This window comes from Plectropomus leopardus, chromosome 19 (genome assembly GCF_026936395.1).
Source record: "Plectropomus leopardus strain MGB_pleo_1.0 chromosome 19, ASM2693639v1, whole genome shotgun sequence".
In the NCBI taxonomy this organism is placed as follows: domain Eukaryota; kingdom Metazoa; phylum Chordata; class Actinopteri; order Perciformes; family Serranidae; genus Plectropomus; species Plectropomus leopardus.
The window spans coordinates 17,040,319-17,065,722 of record NC_142194.1 but is presented as its reverse complement, the minus strand read 5'-3'; the positions used below and the strand labels follow the sequence as shown (position 1 = coordinate 17,065,722).

Below are 25,404 nucleotides of genomic sequence, written 5' to 3'. Positions count from 1 at the left end.
AGAAAATAATTTTATTTTCATTAGATTGGATTATGTAATATTGTTTGATATCATATGCAAATAAAATAAAATGAAATCATAGTTGAAATGTTCGGGCATGTTATGACAAATTTTCCATAGTCAAGTGGTTTGTTATGAAGGTTGCATAGTATTGAAACATGAACATGAGGTTTAGGATGTTAAAAGAGGAAATTAAAATTGAGAAGAAGCACATAAGTGGAGAGAATAAATTAAGCATAAGAGCATGTTATTAAATCATAAACACATATAAAGGACAGACGGGGACAGACACAGACAAGACAGACAAGACAAGACAAAACAAGAAAATGCGAGTTATGATATGTCTTTTTTTTTTTCAAAACAGAAAAGCAAAAGATTTTTTTGATAAAAAGAGATTTTCCACCTACAATAGGCCCATTGGATAAAACACCCAACATTTTATCATGTGAAGCATAATGTTCAATGTTTAGGTGTTTTAGACAATATTTGGCCACAACTGTACAGTTTGATACAAACACAAGAAGTAAATACTCAGATATCACTGATACAATGTAGGAGTTGACCACATTAAGTTTGAGGTGAAAAAGCTTAGCGATACAGCATGAAGCAGGCTGTTCTTGTGCACTGTTCGTATGCATACCTATGAAAAGGAATGCACCAGAATTTGTTGATAAGCCATGTAATTATGAGCCAGTAATTTTGTGTGTAAGCATCATTATAGTGGAGGCTGCAATCATGTGAGCAAAGTGTTGCCGGGATTAAGAAAGCAAGGAGTATAGTAAAAGTCCATGTGGCAGGTTGGTTTGGTGGATGGGTCAAACAAACACAGGACTTTCCCCCAGGAGACCTAACCTACTTAACTTTACTTTCCTAAATCTAACCTACTTAACGTTAAATATAGTTCATTAACCCTTTGAAACCTGGAGCGACATCACTTTTACTGTCCTGGCTTCAGACACCTATCACAAGTATTTAAACTTGAGGCATAAACTTGGTGTAATGTCTTTCAAAAAACATGGGAAAAATTGGCAATGAGCAACTTGGTGAGAAATGTTACACATATTGCAACAAATTAGAGGAATTGGTTAACTATTTTTTAAAAATCTATGGAAAATGTCCAAGAATAAAAGCTAGAGGAAAATCATATTTCTAATTATCAGTTACATACTTAAAATTATGTTACATCCTTTTTTTTTAAAAAAAAAAAAATCATTTTCAGGTAACTTTTTTGTACTTTTCACTAAATCCTCGCTATTTTTTTCGGTCATTTCTTCTTTCATTGCTCATTGCATTTCTTCCATGTTTTTTAAAGAAATCAAGCCAATTTGCTAAGGTTTCAAAGGGTTAAGTACATAACTTTATGTTAATGGCATAACATGGCAACACCTTACCACATTTATTATCCTAAACCTAACCTATGTAACTTTACCTTTCTAAACCTAACATACAAAACTTCATGTGAAACATGTATCTTTATGTCAAGTTTGTAACATGACAATGCCATCCAGTGCTAGTGAGTGCTAATTAATTAGATATTAAACCAACCACTGTATGTGCATTTTCGTAAGATATCATACGAACTGTTGTATGAGAGTAGTAGAGAGTATTGCCTTGGAATCCCCCTAATAAAAAGCCTACTTAATATTTGCTTTTGTTCCCTGTAAACTTCAAATGGTCAACACAAAAAATGTCCTCCCAGAACACTGAAAAACACTTCCTATCCTCTGGTAAAAGTATAATGAAGATCAGTTCACATATTGTTTACAGTGGGAAATGACACGGTCCACTTGGCCACTTATGCAAGTGACTTTGAAGTGTAAAACACTGTGCTTGCATGGCTTATCGTATATTTTCCAAAACCTATTTATCTAAGAAGTAACTCATTGGCTTTTGTGTCATTTCCCACTGTATTTCTGGTGTGTAACACAACATGCAGACGTTGATTTCGCCCTGTAGGAAGCAGCCACAGAGAAGGTAGTGCTGTGCTGACGGTGTGTTGTTGCATCACGTGATGTGAAAAACACCATTGGTAGGTAGCAGTTAGTCTTCCCTAACAATGGCTAGCTGACCCATAATGGGTGGAGTTTTACAGTTTATTAGAAATGTGTTTCATTGGCTGAATTTAACTTAAACCCTTTGCAATCAAACTGAAATGTTAAGAGAGTTTGCAGCAAATGACCAAGTTAAAGTGTATATTTTTGTCAAACTCCAACCATCACAAGGCCACAGTCAGACAACAAAGAACACCCATTGGTACACCATGACGCCCTTTGTGCCTTCCTGCTAAAATAGAAAAACATATCGTGGTGCAAAGTAGCCACCACTCCACCACTCTATGTTACGCATCATTTGAGCCAACCATAAATAATAGTACGTTTTTTATTCTGACTAGCTCAGGCACATTAGTCGGATGGCAACTCGGTAAAATATTGATGATGCATTTTCACTGGGTTTGTTAGGCCTGCAAGTCCCATAAAGATGTCTGAGAATCTGTCTGGACAATCTGTGGTGCTGCTTCAGTCTCAAATTTAGTTCCAAAAATATTTCATTCATACCACTTTAATGTATTGAGACAAATTGTCAGCTTGCATCAAATGGTAGCCATTTTTAGGATGCTGAATTGGAGTTTAGAGGGCAGAAAAAACCCTTTTGTTTATATAGCAATAGTACAACAATGCTTACTAGTGAATGCAGACAAAACAAGCTATTGTTAATCTAAAACTAACATTATATGATAAACTCTTCACTTAACCTAACTGAATAGTAAAGTGATAATCGTATTTCGTATTTGTAAAATTAAACCCTGATTTTGATTCTTTTTATAGTCTGCATTTTTTTTCTATAGCGATTGAATGTATTGTATACATTCAGTGATTACCTCTTTGTATATTTACAGTACATGTAATAATTTTCATTGTAAATTGCATACTCCACCATTCCTGTGCTGTAATCACAATGGATTCACAGAATACAATGTATGCAAGTAATCTAATCTGTCTAAATTTTATCTAATTTATAGCAACCTTGCAATTTGACAGTGTCAGAGCTACATTAAAGGTATACTGTGCAGGATTTTCCTACCAAAAAAACCAAAAACACAATGTATACACTCATACAAAAGCAATTCATCTCAATTATCACTCTTGACCCCACTAGAGGTGTGAAGCAGCATATTTATTTGTAGCCTACCATTTATAAAAAGTAGTGACCAGGCGACCAGATCATGACAAAGTTATAGTTATAGTTATGTCTAAGTTGTTAAGTTACACATATTTTAAGGCGGGGCCACTAGAGTGATAGGCTGTCTGCAGATAGTGTCCCCTGCTTCCAGTCAAATCCCCCCCTCAATCCAGTACAACTCCAGCCTCTTATTAGAATACGGTCACTTCTGGCTCCAAAAAACTAAGATGGCATCTGCCAAAATGCCAAAATGCCAAAATTGAGGTTTGTGGACTGTTTTGTGGCAGTCCACCAGCCCATGGGTGACGTCATGGTAGGTACATACATTATTTATACAGCCTATGGTGAGCACTGAAGGAGAGGATGGGGATGAAGAGCAATGCGGAGATGGCCTGTTTTCTGTCTGGTCGGTGCCTGTGGTTAGTTTAGGTAGCTTGCTAAAATATCAGCTTTTCCATCATAACAAATGTAATGTTCTTACAACAGTATCTTACAGTGTACCTACAAGTAGTGTAGGGAGAGTTTGAATGTAGTGTTTACAAACAGTAAATGACAGTTCCTGCATAGTATACCTTTAAGTTTCTGCTAATAATAATATCCCTAGGGCATATTTAAGAGTAGTTTAATTAGCTGATATTAGGCTATGCTACAAGTTGTGTTAGCATAAATGTTATGCAAATGGTATGCTTTACATGAGTGTTTTCTTTGATTAACGATGACAAGTGGTCAACAGTTTTGAAGTACATATTATAGGAGTTCACAAAAATTTAAGTTGGGAGGCCTGATATGAAGTTAATACAAAAGGTTTAAATTCTACTGAGAAATGCCTTTGGTTCTATTTTTTGTCCTAAAATCAGCAAGCAGAGTTTAGAGAGGGAAAAAAAGGATGAAGGGAGGAACACACACTGCTCACGTGATAAAAAGAACAAGAATAATGTTTCATATACATTATGATAAACAACTAAGCTATAGGTGGTCATGTTTGTTGAATTCAATTTTATCTTTAGAATCCGTTCGCCCTTTCTTTTTAACAAATGGCCTTTTTTTTCGCTACTTTAATTCTGAAATCAAAGAATTTAAAACACTTCTTAACTGTGATGAGTCGAATATGAATAACAGGGAAAAAAAGAGTTGTATTGTTGTATCTGTTGATCAGATGAAGTTGAAACTGATGAAGAATAATGAAGACGGGGCAGCCAAAGTATTGCTTGGTAATATTCAAGACAAGGATTGTTTTCAGAAATGCTGATAAAGTTAATCACGTCTCAGCCACTGCAGTCTGTCACGCTCTGCTAGCCTCCTCCTCACTGTGCTAAGTACTGTATTTACAACATCAACAGGGGTTTGGTGCTCTGGGATTGTCCATCAGGGGAAATAGTGAGTTTGGCTGTCACTGCACTCAGTGATGACATAATTTTCTGCCAAAAGCCACACTTAATTTACACTATGGAGGGAGTAAGTACCTACCTACAGTCAGACTTTAGTTACACTTGCACTGCAGTGGCGGCCTGGGGATGGGATGGAGAATGAGTGTTAATCACAGAAGGAGAAAGTAATGGACAGGGAAGACACAGAGGAACTGAGAAAAGAAAAAACTGCAAATATTCTGACCAGACTGTTTACCAAAGGAACTAATCATGTAGCATGAAAAAGACTGAAATAATAGACTTCTTATGTATAGAAGGCAGCAAGCTACTTGACCACCTCTGTTACATAATTTGCATATGTCCTATAGTTTTATGAGTGTGTGTGCTTGCTGTGGAGGACACAGGATTTGCTGACTCTTCAGAAGATATTCTTGGCATGGTATACTGTAACTGTAACTGTATCATTCTTACATGGGATCAATTGCCTGTTAAAGACATTGTGATCTCCTGTTACCCTTTATTAGATATATTGATCTCCTCATGGTAGTTACTGAAGCCACAATGTGTCCATACGTTTCATACAGTACCTGCGGTGTCTTTTGGGGAAACTAGATGATTGCATCCTCTTGTTACATGTATTTAGGTCATATGCGTCAGCAAATGCATTTAATATTTTATACATGTGTACTTCTCATACATATACATAAATATTTATGTTTTTTCTTCTGTGAGGTGAAAATCTGGCTCAGACAAAAATATTTGCAGATTGTTGTGATGAGGCAACATTGTTAGATACACAGTGGTGTTGTTACACACGTTAGAACACGCAAGACAATGTAGGATAAGTTTATCATACAGAGTACAATGATATACAGGAGGACACTGACACGTTTTCACACACAAGGAGTGAGGGAGTTGGATTTCTTTTAGTATATTTAGTTGTCATACCAAGCCTCGTAACACAATAACTGACTACAACAGATATTAGGCGTGATGACTTACTTGCATAGGCATAAAAAGAAAAATTTTGGTAACCAGTAAGTGAATGTTGCAAAGATACCAAAAAAGAATTGCCCATCAGTCTATATGAATCAATAGCATAAGAATAATAAACAATTGGGTTTAAAAGGGTGAAATGAAATGTAGATGGAGAACCCTGCTAAGTATAACAGCCTGCATACAAGCAGGACTGCAACTAACGTTTATATTCCTTGTTGGTTAAACTTATTTTCGCAGTCAACTGATAAATTGTTTGGTCTATAAAATGTCAGGAGCTGGTGAAAAAAAGTCAATAAATGTTTCCAAAAGCCTAACATGACATCTTCAAATGTTTTCCTTTGTCCACAACGCAAAGCTATTCAGGTTACTGTGATGGAGGAGTAAAGAAACAAGAAAATATTTACATTTAAGAAGCTGGAATCAGAAAATATTGTCAACTAGTCAAACTGATTAATCAATTATAAAATTAGTCGGCCATTAATTTCACAATTGACAAGTAAACAGTTAATCAATGCACCTCTCTTTCTAACTAGACTTATTAATTAAATTTAGTATTTATTTATTATATTATACATTGTATTAAATTGCAATGTAGAAATACTGTCAGTTTATACGAGCCAGTAGTTTTTCAATAAATAATATAATCCATATTCTTTAGTCAAAAAAACATTTAGATTTTTTTTTTATATTGTGGGTTTAGTTAAATTTGGTGATGAATAATGAGCTTTTTGTCAAATAAATCCTTGGAAATGTCCTGAACCAGTGAGATTTGTGCCATTTTTGTGTTAATTTCACTGTTTTTGTTGGCAATTTCTTTTCATCATTCCAATTCATAGAAGACAGATAGTAAGTGATGGTCAAACTCAAAGGAGAACACAGGAAGAACATAGGGGAAGTCGAAACACACAAACAACAAAACACAGCTGTACAAAACTCAAAAACATTGTTAAAAAAAATAAAATACACCATAACCACAACAGCAAAATATATTAAAAAAATAAATATAACTTAATCCTACGCACACAGAAAAGCATTCAAACAACAACACTACAACACAAAATCACTACACAATACTCCACAAAAATACTTCAGAAAGATGTACAAAACATGTTAAAAACACATAAATAAGCACAAAAACGCAAGAAATACAAGGGAAAAAAAACTCATACACATATAGTGAGGAACTGAGAGAAAGAGTGTGGAGAGGGTGAAAGAAAGAGGGAGGGAGAGAGAGAGAGAGAGACAGACAGAAACAAACAAGATCCTTGAAGAAGGACTAGAGGAGTGATTGGGAGTGGACAATCAAAGGGGTGATTGACCGTTTGACCTTAGTGAGACATGCATATTGCATTGGGTGCATAGAAAGTCAGATGGCCAACAATCAAAGAGAAGAAAACTGAAAAGCTGATTAAAAAAAGGTTCGCAAAGACATCTTATGCGTTTATCTACAAAATAAATCACAACTGAAGCACACAAGAATGAGCTTTAAACAGCATGGAAATCCCTCTTTAAAAACAAGAAGGAGAACGTTTGGTAGCAGCAGACTAACATAAACTCAGTTTTGGCTCAGTTTCTAAACATTTACTGTTTTCCTCTCACTTAATCCAAGAGTTGGGTTTTTTTTACATTTAAAGTCACGTACATTTGAACAGCCATATATCCAACTTTAGATATGTAGCCAAAGCTTTATTTCCACACGCACTGGGCGAGAATTAGACTATATGTCTATTATATTCAACACATTCTCACTCCCAACTAGTCAGTTACCGACGCCTGGTCAGTGGCCCTCCACACCAAACTATGATGCTCCAGGTACCCCTCCAGAGTCACTTTTGGATACTAAGGGACACTTGTTTTTACACTTGTTAAATGCATTTCAAAATAAAATGAGGTAAACACTTCTTTTAGGTTTACTTCTTTAGGTTTAGGACAAAAGAACATGGTTAGGTTTAGAAAAAACATAGTTTGGCATAAAATAAGTGCGTTTCATTCTAACAAAATGAGATCCCGTGACATACGTCACTCGCATAGCATGCTACATATACTAGCACACTGTGTTATTAATAGCTCTACTGACTTTTGGTTTTACATGGGACACAAACAGCGGTCTACTAGGTGAGAGTTTGGGGTCTGTTTTACCCATACAGACTTTCGTGCCTTTCATACAACGGTAGTGTACGTGTCAAAAACATACTGTCTCTAAAGGGTGCCGAGGGCCACTGATCAAGTGTCGGTATTTGACAGGTTGGGAGTGAGAGGGGTTACCTTATCAAATCTTAGAGAATCAGATTCCAAAAAATGACAAGAAATGGATCCATTTTCTCTGGTATTTACTGCATAAAGTACAATATCTTTCTCTGGTACATAGGGCTCAGCTTATTCAATATTATAGATCCATTATAGATCCCCAACCAAAACATATGAATTACAGTATACAACTTTCCTGTAAGGAGCCAAAACCTTAAAGCTTAGTCCTAATACTTTAAGCACTTATTTTCTTCAATGGACTCCTGATTTGCTTCAAAGAGGGATTTTTGCAGCACTAAAATTACAGTTTATACATAAGAACCATTGAAACTGAAGCAATGTCAGGGACCTGTAAGTGAAGGGCTAGGACAGCTCGAAGGCTTGCTTACCTTAGACAGCATGTAGCCACTTTTCAATCAAATCTGTCATAGCGTTTTGTCTTTCTGTCTGTCTGGTCAGTAAGTGTTTCAGTCACCAAGTGCAGCTCATAAATCCTTTTGATTTCTATCCAGATCTCCATCTTCAGTACAGATACAGTAGGTCCTGAACTTTGGACTACACTAGGCACTGAAAGCACATATACGCAGTCTAGGGAATAGTATTTCAGATCCATTACACGCTCACAACACAGTATTTTTGTGAAAAAGTATTTTCATGACTGGCTTTCTTTACAAAGACATTGCATTGTAAGAGTTTGCTTGAAAATGTTTGCTTGTTTTCAGCGTGGTATGTTTCAAGAGGTACTATCCCTTGACCTAAAGCTCCACTGACCCCAGTGACCTCTGGCCTTGAAGAGATGATTGTCGTTCAACACTGCACTCAACTGTGAAGCTATTAAGGCTGGCCAATTGATTTTACATAAAAAATAGCATATGTACATGTAAACATGCACATTTTTTGAGCCTGAAATGCATTCTAGCATAGAAGGAATAATTGCCATCAGCTTAAGGTTAAACCTGTGCATGAGTACATGTACTTATATAGATATAAAACTGTTAAAAAAGAGTGTATTATCAAGGAAGATCCTTTGTAAATTGCAGTGAGTGCTTTTGTTTGCCAAGGAGGAGGCCTGTGGGGTAGGGAGTAACACGAAATAAACAGAGTAGAAGGGAAAAAAAAACAAAATTAAGCCACACACGACAACACAAACACGACACTCAGACGGCATTGAGAGGACAGAGACACAGTGTATAACATGTAAGAATGAAAAAGCCCACATACACACGCGTGATATGACACAACCTGAAGAGAGAGACAACAACAACACAGAGGCACATCAGACAACAACGTGACCCGCTGTTCCCAGTTCAATCTTCTTTAGTGTTACGTTTTATTAGTTATTGACACAGGACAACTTTTCACTTGAGCTGCCGGGTGTATTTGCACACGCCCCCACATGGAACTGCGCTCGCACTCATGACTGTATGCGAGTTTATGCAACACATATACACATTTTTGTCCACACTACTCATTGTGGGTGTATATCACAGAGTAATCCCATTTTCTTTCCAATCTTTTTTTTCCTTTTCTTTTCTTTTTTTTTTTTTTAACATCATAAACACACAAATTTTGTATTTATGTAGGATAATGGGCTGGTCATAAATCAAATGTTGAGCCCTAAAATGCCACCCAAACCTTAATATTCATATTTAAGCACTCATTTTGTCTGTTTGCATCAATCTCTTAACGTTTTACTTAAAACTGACGACACACTTTCAATCACAGAGGAGACTTTTCACGGGTGAAACTCCGCTGAACATGTAAACACAATGTGGCAATGGTGGTGTATCTGTGATCTGAAGTCATGCATAGTGTGTGCAGCTGTCTGTGTTACAGTGTGTGCTGTACTGGTTGAGTGTACCTGCAAAAAAACATGCTACGTGATGGAGAGCCAGATCAAAATTTCTGTGTTTTCACTCAAAAGTTGACTAAGCTATGGGCTCCTTTATTTTATACTAACTTTTTTTTGTCAGTGTTACCTCTGGTCTATGGTTTGATCCAGGAGGACGTGGAGTTTGCATTGAGGTCCTGCTGTAACAGAGACCCTTCCATCTTATACCAATCCTCAGTCAGAGGGGAGTCTGGGCTGGGTGCCAGGGCTGCTGCCTCTAGTTTGTTGTCAACAGGGGGGTGTTGAAAGTTTGGAGGGAGTGTTAGGGAGTGTTTTGGTGCAGGTTGGCGGCAGTGGTGGTGGTTGGATTGCAGTAGTAAATGAATCAAGGTGTCAGGTTTTCATGAGCACAAAGATAATGCACATGGGGTTTAAAAAAATGTGGTCGGTGGGTATAAGGGAGTGGGTGAGGGGTTAGGGGGCGGTGTAGCACAAAGGATAAGAAGGGAGGGAAAATGAGGGCATGGGTTTCAAGATGGGGTAGAGGAGGAAGGGGGTCAGGAGGGAAAATGTGCGGCAGGTAAGGGAGGGTAAGTCATCACAGAGGGGACGGAGGGGAGGGTCAGGAAAAAATTAAAAGGACGTTGCAAGGCAAGAGAGAGAGAGAAACAGAGAGGGAGAAACAGAAGTGACGAGAAGTAAATTAATGCATGGTCAACTGTCTGAGTCCAGAAGACAGAGAAAGACAGATCGTTTATGAGCATGAATGAAAGTGACATTATGGGACACAGAACAAAATCCACAGACACCATGGAAAGATGGAAGACGTGTTTGAGGAGAAGAGAACGAAAAAAGGAGAGAAGTAGAGGGACAGAAAATCTCTTCTGACAGAAGAAATAAAATATGAAACCAAGCCGTGATGGAAACACAGACAACATGAGTGTGGAGAGGTGGAAACAGTAGAAGCAGAGCAGAAGTGCATATGCATGTGTTTTAACTGCATGGCTGTGTGTATGTTGCTGCTAGCTGTGATTGGAGCCTACTATCTGTAGTTGAAGCATCCAAAGTTTGTGTGTGCTCTTTCATCCAACCCATCTTTCCTAAATGTTTTCAATGTGATCTTGACCTGTGTGTACTTATCTGCATCAGCTGCACACTGGAAATATATATTCTATATGTTGACAGTATGTTGTGCCTGGTGTCTTGCTGTGTAGGTCTGTTTACATAAGATGTGCATGTTTTTGTATCCGTCTCCCAGTGTGAAACGTACCTTTCCGCACATTCCCATCTGTGGCACGGAATTCCCTGGTGTTGAGCAGGAAGCAGGCGCGGTCCTGCTGGTAGCGTTCCCGGGTAGGTCCTCGCCCAATAGGGCTCCTCTCGTCTGGGCTCAGCACCTGGTCGATGGTGGGACAGTCCTCGTTAGCCAGGGCGGCCGAAGCCGCATCGCCGTTCTGCTTGGAATCTAGAGGAAAGGTGGAGGAAAACCACATACAAGAGAATTATAAGACAGCCTAAAAGAAGAAGTGTCTTGTGTGTATTACCAAAAATACCACTGTAAGTTTATATTGTTGATTAACTGTGGGAAAATGTATGTCATCAATGACAATGTTTTTAAGTAATGGATGAGGAAAACTACTAAATCTTTGCTGATTACAGTTCTTCAAATTAACAAATCTGCTTGTTTGTTTCTGTTTCAAATACTACATTTTTGGTTGAATTTTGTTGTGAAAGGGACAATTCATCCCAAAATCAAAAATACACATTATTCCTCTTATTTGTGTTTTTTATGAATCTTGATTGGATTGTTTTGGTGTAAGTTGCTGGGCATTGGCAATATCAGCTGTAGATATGACTCCCTTCTTTCAGAGATAATGGAACTAGATGGCTGTGGTTCTCAAAGTGGCAAATAATACATCTGAAAAACTCAACAGCAATGTCTCTTTCCAGAAATCATGACAGAGTCTGTGGCAAGACGTTTCATGTGGGAACTATTTTCTTACTACCAAACAACACCTTGCAGCCAAATCACTGTGCAGAAGGAAGTGTGCATCTAGTCATGGAAGAGGAGCTCATGATCATGGCTGAGATGTGAACATTAACGGCATCCTCCTCGGCTGAGCTGTAACATTAGCTAGCTCACTGGTGCTAGGTGAGTTGGCATAAGATACACACTTCTTCCTGCAAGGTGTTACGGTTGTCATATGTAGTTTGGTAAAAAGAAAATAGTTCCTTCGTGAAATTGCTCTCAACAAGTTCTGTCAATTATCTTGTGTATACGGGTCATGATTTCTTCAAGGGCAAATTTCTGTTTAGTTTTTCAAATGAACTAGTTTGCACATTAAGTACCACTATCTCCAACTCTCAGCAACTCTCACCAAAACAGTCTAGATTGATAAATACCACTACTGGTAAGAAGAAAATGTGCTGTCTCTGAACTGTCTCTTTAATCACATAAAAATGTTGTCTTATTCACTGTAGGCTCTGGTAACTTGGTATTCTTTTTAAGCTTTTAAAGACAAAGCAATCAATCAAGAAAGTAATCACTACATTTTTACACACAGTTGGTCTAGATATTGGTATACAGTCAAACATATCACGTGCTAAACCACGTTCATTAATGATTGGGACTGACAGATGTAGAGGTCACCCACATGTTCACTGAGACATGATAAAATATGTGAACATCATGTGGTGATGATACTGCAGAGCAGACTTAGAGCCAGTAATACAACTTCCTGCTAAAAACATCTACTGACAACCTACAAGAAACCTTTTCAGTCTGGACGGAAGCCAAGCAGACGAGATGGAGTAAAAGCACTGATGAAACCAATATTTTCAGGCTCACTGATGACTAAGGCAGTAAAGTAATGCATTAAAAGGTGCATTATTGTTGCATGTGCCTGACGCCTGATGCTGCAGCATGTAAAGAGCAAACAAAGAGCCAAATTACATCTCTTCTTGATTTCACTGCTAATGCCAGAGAGAAAATATGTGCAGTCAGCCTAAATTGAGACGCATTAAGCTGTTTTAATAGATAATTGAGTTCATTTTCCTTCCATAGTGTTTGTTCTTCGCTGACAGATGGGTGCCTTAAGGCTACTGTGGACCTACCAGTTGATCATAAATTACACATGAGTTCTGATGGGCCAGTGATTTCTCCGGGGTGGATCCAGAATCAACTATGCATCACTTCTTGATAGCGTTCACTTCGTTTTTTGGCACTCTAATCCTCCACTGGACCTTCAAAATTATCACTGTGCACACCTAAAACTGCCAGTAGTACACTGTTCTTTTTCCCCTGAAGCATGCTAGTCAATCTTTTATTGTGACAGACATTTGTTCTCAAAATGAAGGACTTAAAGGTCCATTGTGTAGGATTTAAGGGTATATATTATCAAAAATTGAACATATATTGAACAGCATAACACTGATTTGTAACCTGAAACTGTTTTGGCCAGCTTTCATAGTCTGGTCCATTTTTTTGAAGAGGGATGGACATAATTATATTATTACTATATTATATTATAATTTTCCTCCCGGTAAAAACCTCACTGATTGGAATTCTAACTGGGAGAAGTTTCAGCTGGTTGCAATCTACAAGCTTCTCCGCTAGATGCCATTAAATCTCCCTAAATCTAACACACTGGACCTTTAATGTGAAAAGCACATCTCAGAGCACAGAATCAGTGACTTCTTTTAAATCACTTAAAAATCTTTTTTTTAGACTTGCTTTTATGGGATGTCATCATTTAACTTGTCTTCTAATTTAACTTTTAATTTATCATTTTATTCTGTCTTGATCCAGCTTATAAATATTATTATTATTATTATTATTATTATTATTATTATTATTATTATTATTATTCATTTCCTGTGTTTACTGCTTTTATTCTGTTAGTGTATTTTTCAAACACTTTTTTAGCCTCTAATTTCTTGTTTAATTCTACCTTAATCCTTGTTTGGCCTTTGTTCAGCATTATTGTCTGGCTTCTATTGTTATATTGCCTCTGGGGGTTCTTGCCTCTGTTTTGCTTTGTTTATCATTACTATTTCTCACCTCTGTTAATCTCTATAATTTCTTCTTGGGCGAGAGGACAGTCACCCCCAATGCCTCCAGATCCCATCACTCCACCAAGGACGTTTCCCAAAAGCCTTTGCGGTGATGCGGTAGCCATAGCCAGGGCATCTGGCTTGCAGTAGTTGGGGGACCCTGGTTGTGGTGCTCGGGGGATATGTTTGTTCTTCTTTTTGGGCAGCTTTTGTTTGGCCATGGCCAGAGAGTAGTACATGCCGAAGTTGTTGACAATTACAGGTACGGGCATGGCAATGGTCAGCACACCAGCCAAGGCACACAGGGCACCAACCAACATCCCTGACCACGTCTCCGGGTACATATCTCCATAGCCCAGTGTAGTCATGGTCACGACGGCCCACCAAAATCCAATGGGAATGTTCTTGAAGTTGGTGTGGGCACTGGCAGTCGGGTCATCTGGGTCTGCACCAATTCTTTCAGCATAGTAGATCATGGTGGCGAAGATGAGGACACCAAGGGCTAAGAAGATGATAAGCAGGAGGAATTCATTTGTGCTGGCACGCAGGGTGTGGCCCAGGACACGGAGACCCACAAAGTGGCGGGTGAGCTTGAAGATTCGGAGGATACGGACGAATCGAACAACACGGAGGAACCCCAGGACATCCTTGGCAGCTTTGGAGGACAGTCCACTCAGGCCCACCTCCAGGTAGAAGGGCAGGATGGCGACAAAGTCGATGATGTTGAGGCTGCTTTTGAAGAATTCAAGCTTGTCCGGGCAGAAGGTGACTCGCAACAGGACCTCAATGGTGAACCAAATGACGCACACGCCTTCCACGTACGTCAACCAGCTGTCAGTCACCACCTCGTATACAATCTCCTCGCGGGTCAAGTTGCCCACCGTGACGTTCTCTGTCTTGTTGAGGATGGTGTTGAAGGCCTCATGTGTCTCCATGCAGAAAGTGGAGATGGAGATGAGGATGAAGAATAGGGAGCCAAATGCCACGTACTGGAAGAAAGAAAGAAACCAGCAAACAGAAAGAGCAAAGAAGAAAGCAGAAAAAGAGGAAAAGAGAGAGAGTCAGTTGCAAATCAAGAAAATTCAGCAAGGCAAAGAGAACAAAGAAAGCAAAAAGAAAAACTATTGGTTCTATATATTGGTTGTTTTATGTGCAACCCGCCTACATGCACAAGTGAGAAATACTCTTCTATGTACAAAACTACTACTTCTCACTCTGTAATGGTCATATACATTAACGTCTTTACATCCAAAATGTTGGAATCATTCTGACTTATTTTTTCACCCAAATCTGGTGTGTAAAAGTTAATTAAAAACAAAGCAAAGACCTATTTTGTAACGGAGGGAAAGTGAACGTGCCCCGGAAAGGACAATTTGACCCGTTGTGATCAAAGTCCAAGGATAATCAGACTCATTAGGCCCGATCAAATTATATCTGACAGTCATAAATGATTGTGATGAACGATGAAGCCGTAAAAATAGATGTGCTGTCAGTATCCTATCATGTGCCATCAGGAAATTCTGACTTACAGTGATCAAATTATTAATAGTTTTACGAGTTTAATATTAAAAAAAGGTCAGATTATTTTGATATTATCATAACCCCATATAAACATGTTTTTAAATAATATGGTTATTATGCTAAGATTGGCTTTAAAACATTAATTTGAAACAAATATAAATAAACAGGTCACACATTATTAAGGTTCATATAAGTAAAGCATTTAATGCCTCAGTGGTCTGAGACCCGACCCCTCATCTGAAAGGACCTCTTAAAACATGACATACAGAGAAAAGTGCATAAAAAGAGAGACAGCAATGCATTAATGTAATTCTGAATTCAAAACAGAAAAGTAAAAATGGATTGATAAATGAATAGAATAATTTCTTTGCTATACTCTGCTAGAGAGGACACAGTACAGGATGAAAGGATGACAAGGGAGGAAAAAACTTTCAAAATCATCAGATCCTGGCTGAGAATGTCAACTGAGCTATAGATTTTGCTCTGATAATCTGCAAAAAATGCCACAGATAAGTAGCATATTCAGTCCTATTCTGGCGTAATTCAGCATGATGACCAACTTAATTATTTACAAGTTTTTGTTTTGGTGACTGTAGCCCCTAAATGTATGTAGAAATGTAGGAAATGGGATTCAAATCACATTTATTTTTCAGAGGGAGTACCCCCGGGCCCCACATTTTATTGTGTTCCCCCCTCTTCTCAGACTAAAGAAACACTTTGGCCATAATCCAATAAACAATTGAGAAATCCCACATCTTACTATGTGTTCTGTGTTGTGACAGTCAAAACATGAAGTTTGGTGCCACAGTCAAAGAAAACTGCGGTTTTCCAGCAAACATATATTTTTATATTGTTTACAGGCTTACAGTATGATGTCAGACCCTGCAAACCAGCAACTGACTTACACAAGTTATTTTTAATATTTAGAAAGCTACAGGGTACATGACCCGCCGCATCAAAATGCTTTCTTGAGTTTTCTTTTCAATTAAGACTTCATTTTTAAATATTAGGTAAAAAGAATTGCAATTTCACAAAGGCTATTTGCAGACACGTGCCTGTAGCCAACACTGCCTTCGCACCTGAAGTGGAATAGTGAATGTAGCTATTTTGTTAACACAAACATCATCTGCTGCATCACCTTGTAGGTTAAAAACAACCTTATCAGTACATTAAATGAGTGCTGGCATTGGAAGCAGTTTTATTAGATTTTACTTTCATTATGTTGAGGTGCCAACAGGTCTATTCAGCTATACTTGCTAAAGTTTATGTACACAGTGTGTATTTAGAACCTTTATACATCCTAAAAAATGAACATATTTAGTCAACTAAGTCTAAAAATAGTAAGCCAATATTGTCTCACATGGGACGCAAATCCCAGTCACCCCTGTTAGAGTGCCATATTTGACCTATTCACTCACCACATCTTACATCTTTGAAGGGACTGTGTCGCTCTTTAAACTACATCACCTGATATTTTTGGCAGTGCATTTGTTTGTTTGTTTTTTTTCTTGTAAATTTAACACTTTAAAGTCAGAGAATATCCAATTTTGGTGAGTGCTAATCCCGACATAACCATAACCTCTTTGCCCTAATCTTACCACCTTCAGACCTTGATGTGTCAAGATTACTAGCCAATCACAGCATGCAGTGGTAACCATTAAAACATGCCTTAGGGCTGGGTGTAAATAGCTGAATAGCTGCAGTGTAACTATTCTTACCCAGGTGCAAATACACACTCTGTTCCACAAAGTTAAGACATTAATAATTTTGTGTCATAAATTTTAAATATCTTGTCCTTGAAGTGAACTTGAGACTTACATTTGTTACTGTAAAGCTTAAGATAACTTTGCTTAATTGTTGGTGTAACGGTAATATTTAATATTTAAGTCCTTGTTTCAAATTAAAATGTTTTTATTGGCTTTGCCTTTAACCGCGTCCTCTGTATAACTATCCTTTCTACAAGTGGCATCCTTTCTTTACTACAATGTCTTACAGCTCCATGTTTACTTGTTTACTTCCAAAACTTTGACCTCAGGGGTAAATTTCCCGCATAGAAAGCAAAAAATAAGCAGTTGTATTCTCAATGAGTATATTTTTCAGACTGCTTTTTTATCGCTCAAAGGCAATTTTCATAGCATCAACCATCTGTGTGATCTGCAACTTTCTATACGTACCCAAGCTTATTATTATGCTGTAACCCATTCACTAGTCACTAAATCAATGACAATAGCGTGATAACACCAGTGTGTGTAAGGTTGCTGCACAATCTTTCCCCATTGCAGTCCATTCCTACAAGCCCTGCAGTGTATTTATAGATGCAGTATACTTTGTGCTTTATCAAATAAATAATAAAACAGACATGGCCTGAAGAGCAAAAGAGAAAGGTAATTCATACTTGAGTGGAGCCCATATATATAAGAAGCCTGAGTGCCTTCAATGTATTGTGCGTGTCACCATGTATTTTCGACATTATGCACTTATGTAATATCAAGAGCAACATACTTAAAAGAGGAAGGCTAAGCAAGCGGAGGGAACTGTTTGCGCTTATTTTTTCTTGAAAAAGGTCTTGCTTCTTTTTCGCAGCTTTTTTTTGGTGCCTTCATGACAAAAACAGACTAAGCAGAAGACTTCAAGCTCTGAGCCAGTGTAGTTATTGAGATTAGCAGATAAGAGTTTCGCCAAAGGAGTGACCTTCAGGAAAGTCAGGGATGTAAGTCATTGTCCAATCTGTAGTTTTACGATGTGATGTTGGTATACATGTGTTGTTGACTGAATCAAGACGTTGCAAAGATGTGATTTTTATGGATATTCTCTTTGTATCCCAAAAAGTTTAAGGTGTTGGGTTTGTTCCAGGTCATCTGCTCCTCTATCTTCTGTCATTCTCACAACCCTCCACCCCCACACTCCCAATCTCTCCCGCCTTTTTCTCCCTCTCCATCTCCATCTCTTCTCCCTACCTCTTTTTTCCTCTGCTGTTTCTCGCTAGTCGGTGTCTGACCTACTTTCTCAGATTGCTGCAGTGCTCTCCCCCTCTGTATCATGAAAACACACACACACACACTGAGGTTCTCAATCACCCTCCTACCTCTACCCCTATACCAGCCCCCCCTGTCCCAGAGAAGCAGGATAGCACCAGCGGGACCTGCTCAGGATGCTTCTTCATTGGCTGAACACCAGAAAACCTTCACATGTACAAATCAGGGCAACGAGGAGAGTTTTGCCCTGAAGTGTTAGGCACTTATTTTTTTATGTTTCTGTTGCCATTATTCCTTACGATGGCATTAATGATATATAACAACGGTTAAACTGGGGAGATGAGCAGTGCATGGTACTCGTACAAAGTGCTAAAATGTTGAGGATGATTACAAGTGTGAGATCTGTCCTCAAATACCCCTTTTCCACCAGATAAGCTCTGGTTCTTGAACCAGTTCCTTTCCGATTCTTGCAACATTGGCGTAATCTCGTGAACCAGTCCAAATTTTCACCAGATTTGAGCAGAGCCATCATAATTAAGGAATGCATCATTATCTCAAGGCATTACATAATGCACAACGAGAAGTAAACGGTCGTAGCACGATGGCGGATCGCATTGATTACCTGCAAGCTTTTGTTCCGTTTTTACAGATTTTTCTTTTTTTTATCCAAAAAACAAGCACGGACCAACTATTGATTGACAAGAAGATGTAGAAGACTATAACATGCAAGATTCCAAGCTCTCTTTACAACACGCCCACTAATGTTGTCACAGTTCACTCTTCAGGTCATGACAACCTGCTATTTTTTTGTGTTAGTCTGTAACCAACTTTGTGGGTTCCAAAACAATGTATTTTTGGTCACCGTGCTCAAAACGGTTAAAAAATCAGATGTTCGAACGTGAACAGAACCAGTTCCATGTTGGTGGAAAAGGAGTAAAATAACTTTTTTTGTGCTGTGGTGCTTTCACAGAGTTCCTGCAGCTTAAGGCAGGTTAGATATAATGCTTTTTAGGACTTTTTTTAATGTCACTCGAAATAAAATTTAAGGTCATTTTCAAAAACTTCACAAATTGAAGGGACAAACAACATGAGCCGACATAAATTACTAAGGGTAAGGAACAATTTAACGTAAGTGTTTATTGTAACATAAAACATGACTTTTTTGTTTCGTGGTGGGGACGAGGGGAGAACAGAACTGGGAAATACCTGCAGATTGTTGGGGAGCTTTCGTGGGTGTTTTTTTTCAGTCCATGTGGGATTTTGCTGCCTTGATACATTTTATGCTGAGTTTGAAAAACTTTTCACTTAAAATAAACTGAGTCTCATATGCAAAGCTCTGTAAATAAAAAAAGTTAAATATCCCATTTTCATTGAATTTGGACTTCTCCGTGTCATTTTGGGGATGACGGCAAGCGAGCAGAGTAGTTACACTGCCCTGAGCATCCTGGCCAGAAACATAATATATAATATCATTATATGTAATATATAACAAACTGGTTCCACTATTCTGATCCTTGTGAATTATTGCAGTAAATTATTTTTACAAAAAATTATTGTTACCTATTATTTTGAGATTTTACAATGTAATGTCTGAAAAAAATCATAAAATCCTATTTCCCATGTCTTTGCATTTTAAAGTTTTATGAAGGATGCTTTTTAGACATTTTAATACCAATATCAAGGCCTTATTTGTAAATGTATTAATTGAATGTCTTTTAAGGCTTTTTAAGGATCCACGAGAACCCTGTTTCAGACCTAAAGACAACTGTCATTACACATGTACAAACACGCAAAGACAAGTGGACAAACTGCAGTAGCATCATATTTTCTATGTAGGCTACACAGGTGGAGACACAGGAGGGGGCGGACAGGTGGGAGGGAGACCAGACGATGTGGATCCATGCGTAGAGAAGCACAAAGGGAAAAAAGTTGGAGCATTCCACCAGAAAGGACAGAGCATGATAAAAGTAAGACAAGGTGAGGTCCGAATGCCAAAATAGTGGGCTTAGCTCAAACACGAAAGAGCAGAGTATCTAAATTTTACAAAGATAAGCGGAAATACTACCAGATAACCCACGGTAGGTATTGGGTTTGATGATCTTAAAGGGATGTGACTGTGTCATGCAAAGAGGAGTTTTAAAAAAGACAAGGAAGAAGACATAAAGCAAAAAAGAAATGATAGAAAGAAAAGAAAGAAAGCTATCAGGACTTTGAAGGCTAATACTAAATGACAGGCTGTTGCCATAAAAGCGACTTCTGTCAACCAAAGGGACAGAGAGGGTTCTCTCTCTCTCTGTGTGTGTGTGTGTGTGTGTGTGTGTGTGTGTGTGTGTGTGTGTGTGTGTGTGTGTGTGTGTGTGTGTTTCCTGCATAGTGTAGAATCTTGTCCACAGTACATAAAAAATGAATATGTTTGACTCAAAGCTGCATAAAGCAAGATGTACCATAATATCAAATACACCCATTTAATGACACTAAACCTGACATCTGGTTTACACATAGAACATGTTGCAGGTGATGTAATGGACTCTATAGCAGTGATTAAAGGGACCGTTTACCCGAAAATCAAAAGACCATTTTTTTCCCTCTCTCTCTCTCTCTCTCTTTATATATACATATATATATATATATATATATATATATATATATATATATATATATAGTCTTGATCAGATTTTCTAAATGTATATCATTACAGATAAGTTTCCAAACAATGAGCCCTAGGCTATATTTTGTTACTCAGACATTACTGAATTAACATACTCCCACACAAAACAACATTTTCTGTCTTTCCTTGTCTAGCTAGTACAGTATGAAAATAGCAAAGACAGTGGAGATTTGTGATGAAACTGCAAAGTCTCTCCTGATTAGCAGATTCGCCCTCTTTCTCTAAAGTAAACCTCGGTGTCGGGTGGGAACTCTGGTGGGAAATCTTACACACACAGGAAATAACACATCTGTATTTCAATCTCCAAACCTGAGACTGAAATACTAAGCTTGTTCCGAAAAAACGGTGAGGAGGCATGCTGTGCAGAGACAGCTCAACTCACCAGTGACAATGAAAATCAAGGACACAAGTTAACACTAGGTTGCAAGGAGCAGTGTGTAGGATTCAGTGGAATATAGTGGTGGGATTGCAGATTTTGACCAGCTAAAACTTCTCCTATGTGCCAAGCATGAACTCCAGGTTTGGATTCCTTCAGTGTTCATTGCTGAGAAGGTTTTTGCTGGGAGCCTAACTATCCATCAAGGTCATTTCCTCTCCAAAACCAATGGACCAGGTAATTTGAACCGGTAAAAACAGTCACTGAGGTAGTTAACGTCCAAATGTTTAGGGGGTTTATATAGGGAGCTGAATTTTACAAAGAGGTCTCTTTCTAAAACAAATGAAGCCAGTGATTAAAACTGGTAAGAACACTCTATAAAGCAATTTCAGACTAAAAGTCAGTATTTTTTTCTATGTTGATCAGCTTGTCTTGGAGGGGCTGCTAACTACAGTGGCCAAAGCATGAACGCAAAAACCACAAAAACACATATTGACCCATCTTGAGCCAGTGTGTGGTTTGTCCAGGCAGTGCAACATGGCAAGGACGTACTCCCCGTAAACATCAACAGCTTATTCTATGGTAACAAAAAACATGACAATTCTTATTTCAGTCGCTAATCAAAGCATACTTTATATATTATATTCCATTTCTGCTAATATATTCCCCTAATTCCTACACACTGGAACTTTAACTATTAGCTTGCTAAGTGCAGCTTAACAGTACTGTACTGTAATTAATTTGACCATGATACAGTTAAAAGCCACAATACAATATTGCTGCAGATGAAACAAAAGCTCATTCATTGTTTCAGTAATTAAATGACACAGTGTTTCAAGATGGCAGAGCACAGTGGATTACACTGTAGATCTGAACATCAAATCAATATTGATCAATCCATCACAGCAGCCAGTCCTTTTTAAATATGCAGCAGCATGTCAAGCAGAGATCTGCTGCGTGACGGAGACGCACCCCCGCTGCGAAAAATGTACTTAAAGCTACAGGTGTGGATGTGTGTATACTGTATGTGCCCGTGTTTACATGTGTAGGCGTCAAGTGCCTGGCAGAAGTGTGTGTGTGGACATGACTCACAATGTGAGCGAGACAAACAGCCTATGGGCACAGGAGGTGTGTGCGCAGATTGCAGATAGTGAGTGGTAACTACATGAGCACTGCATTGAGGTGATGGAGAGGGATGAACAGAGAGAGAAAGGAAGAAAGAGGTGGAGGAAGATGATAAAAGGAGGAGTAGCAATCTGTCACTTCACACTTATTTATCTCCTCGGGCTCTTTGTGTCTGTTCTCTCCCTGCATCCCTCTCCTCGCTGCAACATGAAGGTATGTGTGTGGTCTGGTCTGGACGGCCGCGTTAATGCTCTGAATATGTGATCCAGAGGCACACTGTAATGTTTGTGCGCGACTTAATGCTTTGAATCCCCTACAGTAAAGCTACCATGTGTGACCACCTGCAGTTCAATGACCTTCAAGGCCCAATAGAGTCTCCCTCCGCTCTCTAGACTCTGAAATTAGATTTGGAAAGATCATCAACATAAATTTAAAAGAGCGGGAGTCAGAGAGAGAGAGAGAGAAAGAGAGAGAGGCAAATGAGAAAGAGAGAGACTGTGAAAGGAAGTTGATGATAGAGAGCGTTGATTGTGTTTCGATGGATGAATGAAGAAGAGAGAGTGAAGGAACGGAGGGAGAGGAGATGAAAAGGCGAGCGGAGGAGAGAAGAAAATGACGTGAATCTCACCAATCAAGAGGAGAGAGAGCAGGGCACGGAAGAGTGAGAGTGCAATAAAGAGATAGAGGAGAAGAAAAGGAGGAGGTGTTGGGAGAGCATGAATGTAAGTGATATAACCAAGGAGAGATTGTTGGAGCTGATATTAGCCCTACAGGCGTTTTTGCATGCACGGCGGTGCGCCGCGCTCTTCCTTAACGGGACCCTAGTGGCGCTGTGTTTACTGCGGCACCATCCAGAAGAGCTTTATCATTACAGTATTACCACAGCCCTGCCTGGCTCTCTGTCACCATGACAACCACTGCGTTAGCCTCTGCTTTCAGGCACCAAGGACAGGACTAAGCCAAATACTGCTCCTACAGCTGGCGTAAAAGGCTGAATGTGGAGAAGCAAGAATTGTCATCGTTCAGCTCCGGTTGCTGATTGTTCGATGAAAGATTTGTGAGGTCAGGGGTGAGTGACCTTGACAGAGATAGAAAGACAAATAAAGGATTTTACCTCTGATTAAGAGTGCTTCTGTTCCACGTACACTGATTTTGATGTTTGATCAGCATTAGTATGATGAACGGCGTCCGGGAAGACTGAGCATGTGGAGTCTTTCCCAGAGGGCAAAGCAAATGGGCGACCACTGCTGCAGAGTCAGCAATGATAAGAAGACATTGAAGGATGATGTGGAATCTGCACATGAATGAGGCATGAAAAATGAACATTTTAATGACTTGAAATCTAGAACGTTCTACTGAAGGGCATCCCGAGCAACGGGTTCGACTCAAAATCGGATGATTAATCTATTATCTTAGGTGAACGACTGCGGACATCACTCAGAGACTTCCAAAGTAGCCACTTAGCGTGCAGCTTGAGTATAACCTTGGGTGGGTTACAGGAATAGCCTTCACTTTTACCATCATCATCACTGTGGTTACCGTTATATTCTGAGAAACACTGCAGAATTATTGAAGGTTTCACCACTTTAGGCTGAAATTACAAAAAAAAACCTAAACCTAACAGCCAAACACTCTTGAACAAGACAAAGAGAACAACTAAAATGTCAAAAGAGAGAGAGTTCCCTTCAGGGACATGGCGTGTGAAATGGACAAGAAGCAAAACTGAGGGGGAAGGCAGAGAGAGAGAGCAGTACAGAAAAGATGTCTTTTTTTCAATGTTGCATTTTTTCTGCATGTTGAATTATGAATAACTTCAGTGGCTTTTAGCCGTTTATGACCCTCAACCTCAAGGCTTCCTCATGTGAGTTTAAGCTATGCTGGCATGGTCCGTGAAACGTGTCTAAGAATGTTAACCACACTTACAGCCAGTGTAGTAGTCAAGATCAGTCTTTGACTCAAGATTAGTCTCAAGACAAATTTTTGAAGGTCTTGGTCTCGTCTCGGACTTAACCGCATATAAGCAAAGCATTGTCTCAATCTCAGAAAAAGAGGACTCTGGATTTTATTTCAAGACAGGTCAAGAGCATAACTGCATTTCACTGAAGTTGATGAAGTTGATTTTAGCTCAGCGGTGTTTGTTTATATTTGTTTGCTAAGGAAATTTTTTAAGTCCACTTAATACAGTTAATAACACATAGGAAGAAACTGACTGCATTTATTACTTTCATGAATCTGAATAATCATTTACCATAATAAGTTATTGATTTTAAAGCAGTTATATCCTATATTGTTATGTCAACAATAGATTAAATGCCCACTTCTATATGAAAGGGGTTTGCTTATGGTGACAAACCCACAAAAAGTTATTACCCGACCCAGCTGTTCCCCTCATTTTGAGGGAGCATTTTAACGTCTTTCAGCTCATCGTTTGGGTTTTCCGATCACAATTTTATTGTCTTGATTCACTGTTACTGCCCTTACATGTTTATTTCAGCTGCAGTAGCTCTGATAAACTCTCTGTTTGTCACCTGCTTAGCACTTAACAGCGCACAGACAATGTTAGTACACTACCTGGTGGAAACAGTGGAGAATTTAGCAGCAAAAGAGATATTTCACTCAGGAGTTGGTTAAGAGTCAAATCAGAGCTAAAAGGAAAGTTTATCTTGGACTTATGTTTATCAGATTGACACAAACACAACTCCAAATGAATGATAATATATGTGTAACTGTATTTTTGTTATATTGACTTAAAAGCTAATAATTAGGTCTGTTAATGTGTTAATCGCAATGTGACCCAGGTCTTTAAATAATGTGTTTTGTTTGGTTTTTGGTTTGGTTTGGGTTTTTTTATCATGTTAATCGCCAACTGAATCCAGTGGTACCATGTCATGCTAGATAACACTAGCAGAAATTTGGCGAGCTGTTATCAACTAAAGTTTGGAATCTTATGTAAAAATTAATCTAAACAATGGATATCAGTTATTGATTGATCAGTCACTTTAGTGCTACATCTGTGACATTGTTGCAAAAACCTAAGCAGCCTTCTCATTGTACTGCAATAA

At 38.6% G+C, this 25,404-nt stretch overlaps 1 protein-coding gene across 10 annotated transcripts in view; it reads right to left on the bottom strand.

The window, feature by feature from the left end:
* The window catches only part of kcnc3b (potassium voltage-gated channel, Shaw-related subfamily, member 3b), a 68,269-nt gene that overhangs the window by 15,962 nt on the left and 26,903 nt on the right, over positions 1-25,404 (bottom strand). For 3 of the 10 annotated variants that reach the window (XM_042508495.2, XM_042508496.2, XM_088069764.1), the window contains exons 3-5: positions 13,685-14,666; positions 10,895-11,089; positions 9,773-9,901 (exon numbers count right to left, since the gene is read on the bottom strand). In XM_042508495.2, coding sequence (XP_042364429.1) covers positions 9,780-9,901; positions 10,895-11,089; positions 13,685-14,666 — 1,299 coding nt within the window. In that variant the 3' untranslated portion in view covers positions 9,773-9,779. Of the gene's footprint in view, position 1; positions 9,036-9,772; positions 9,902-10,894; positions 11,090-13,684; positions 14,667-25,404 lie in introns of those variants that run through there. The other 7 variants (XM_042508497.2, XM_088069763.1, XM_042508498.2 and 4 more) reach the window with 4 other exon arrangements.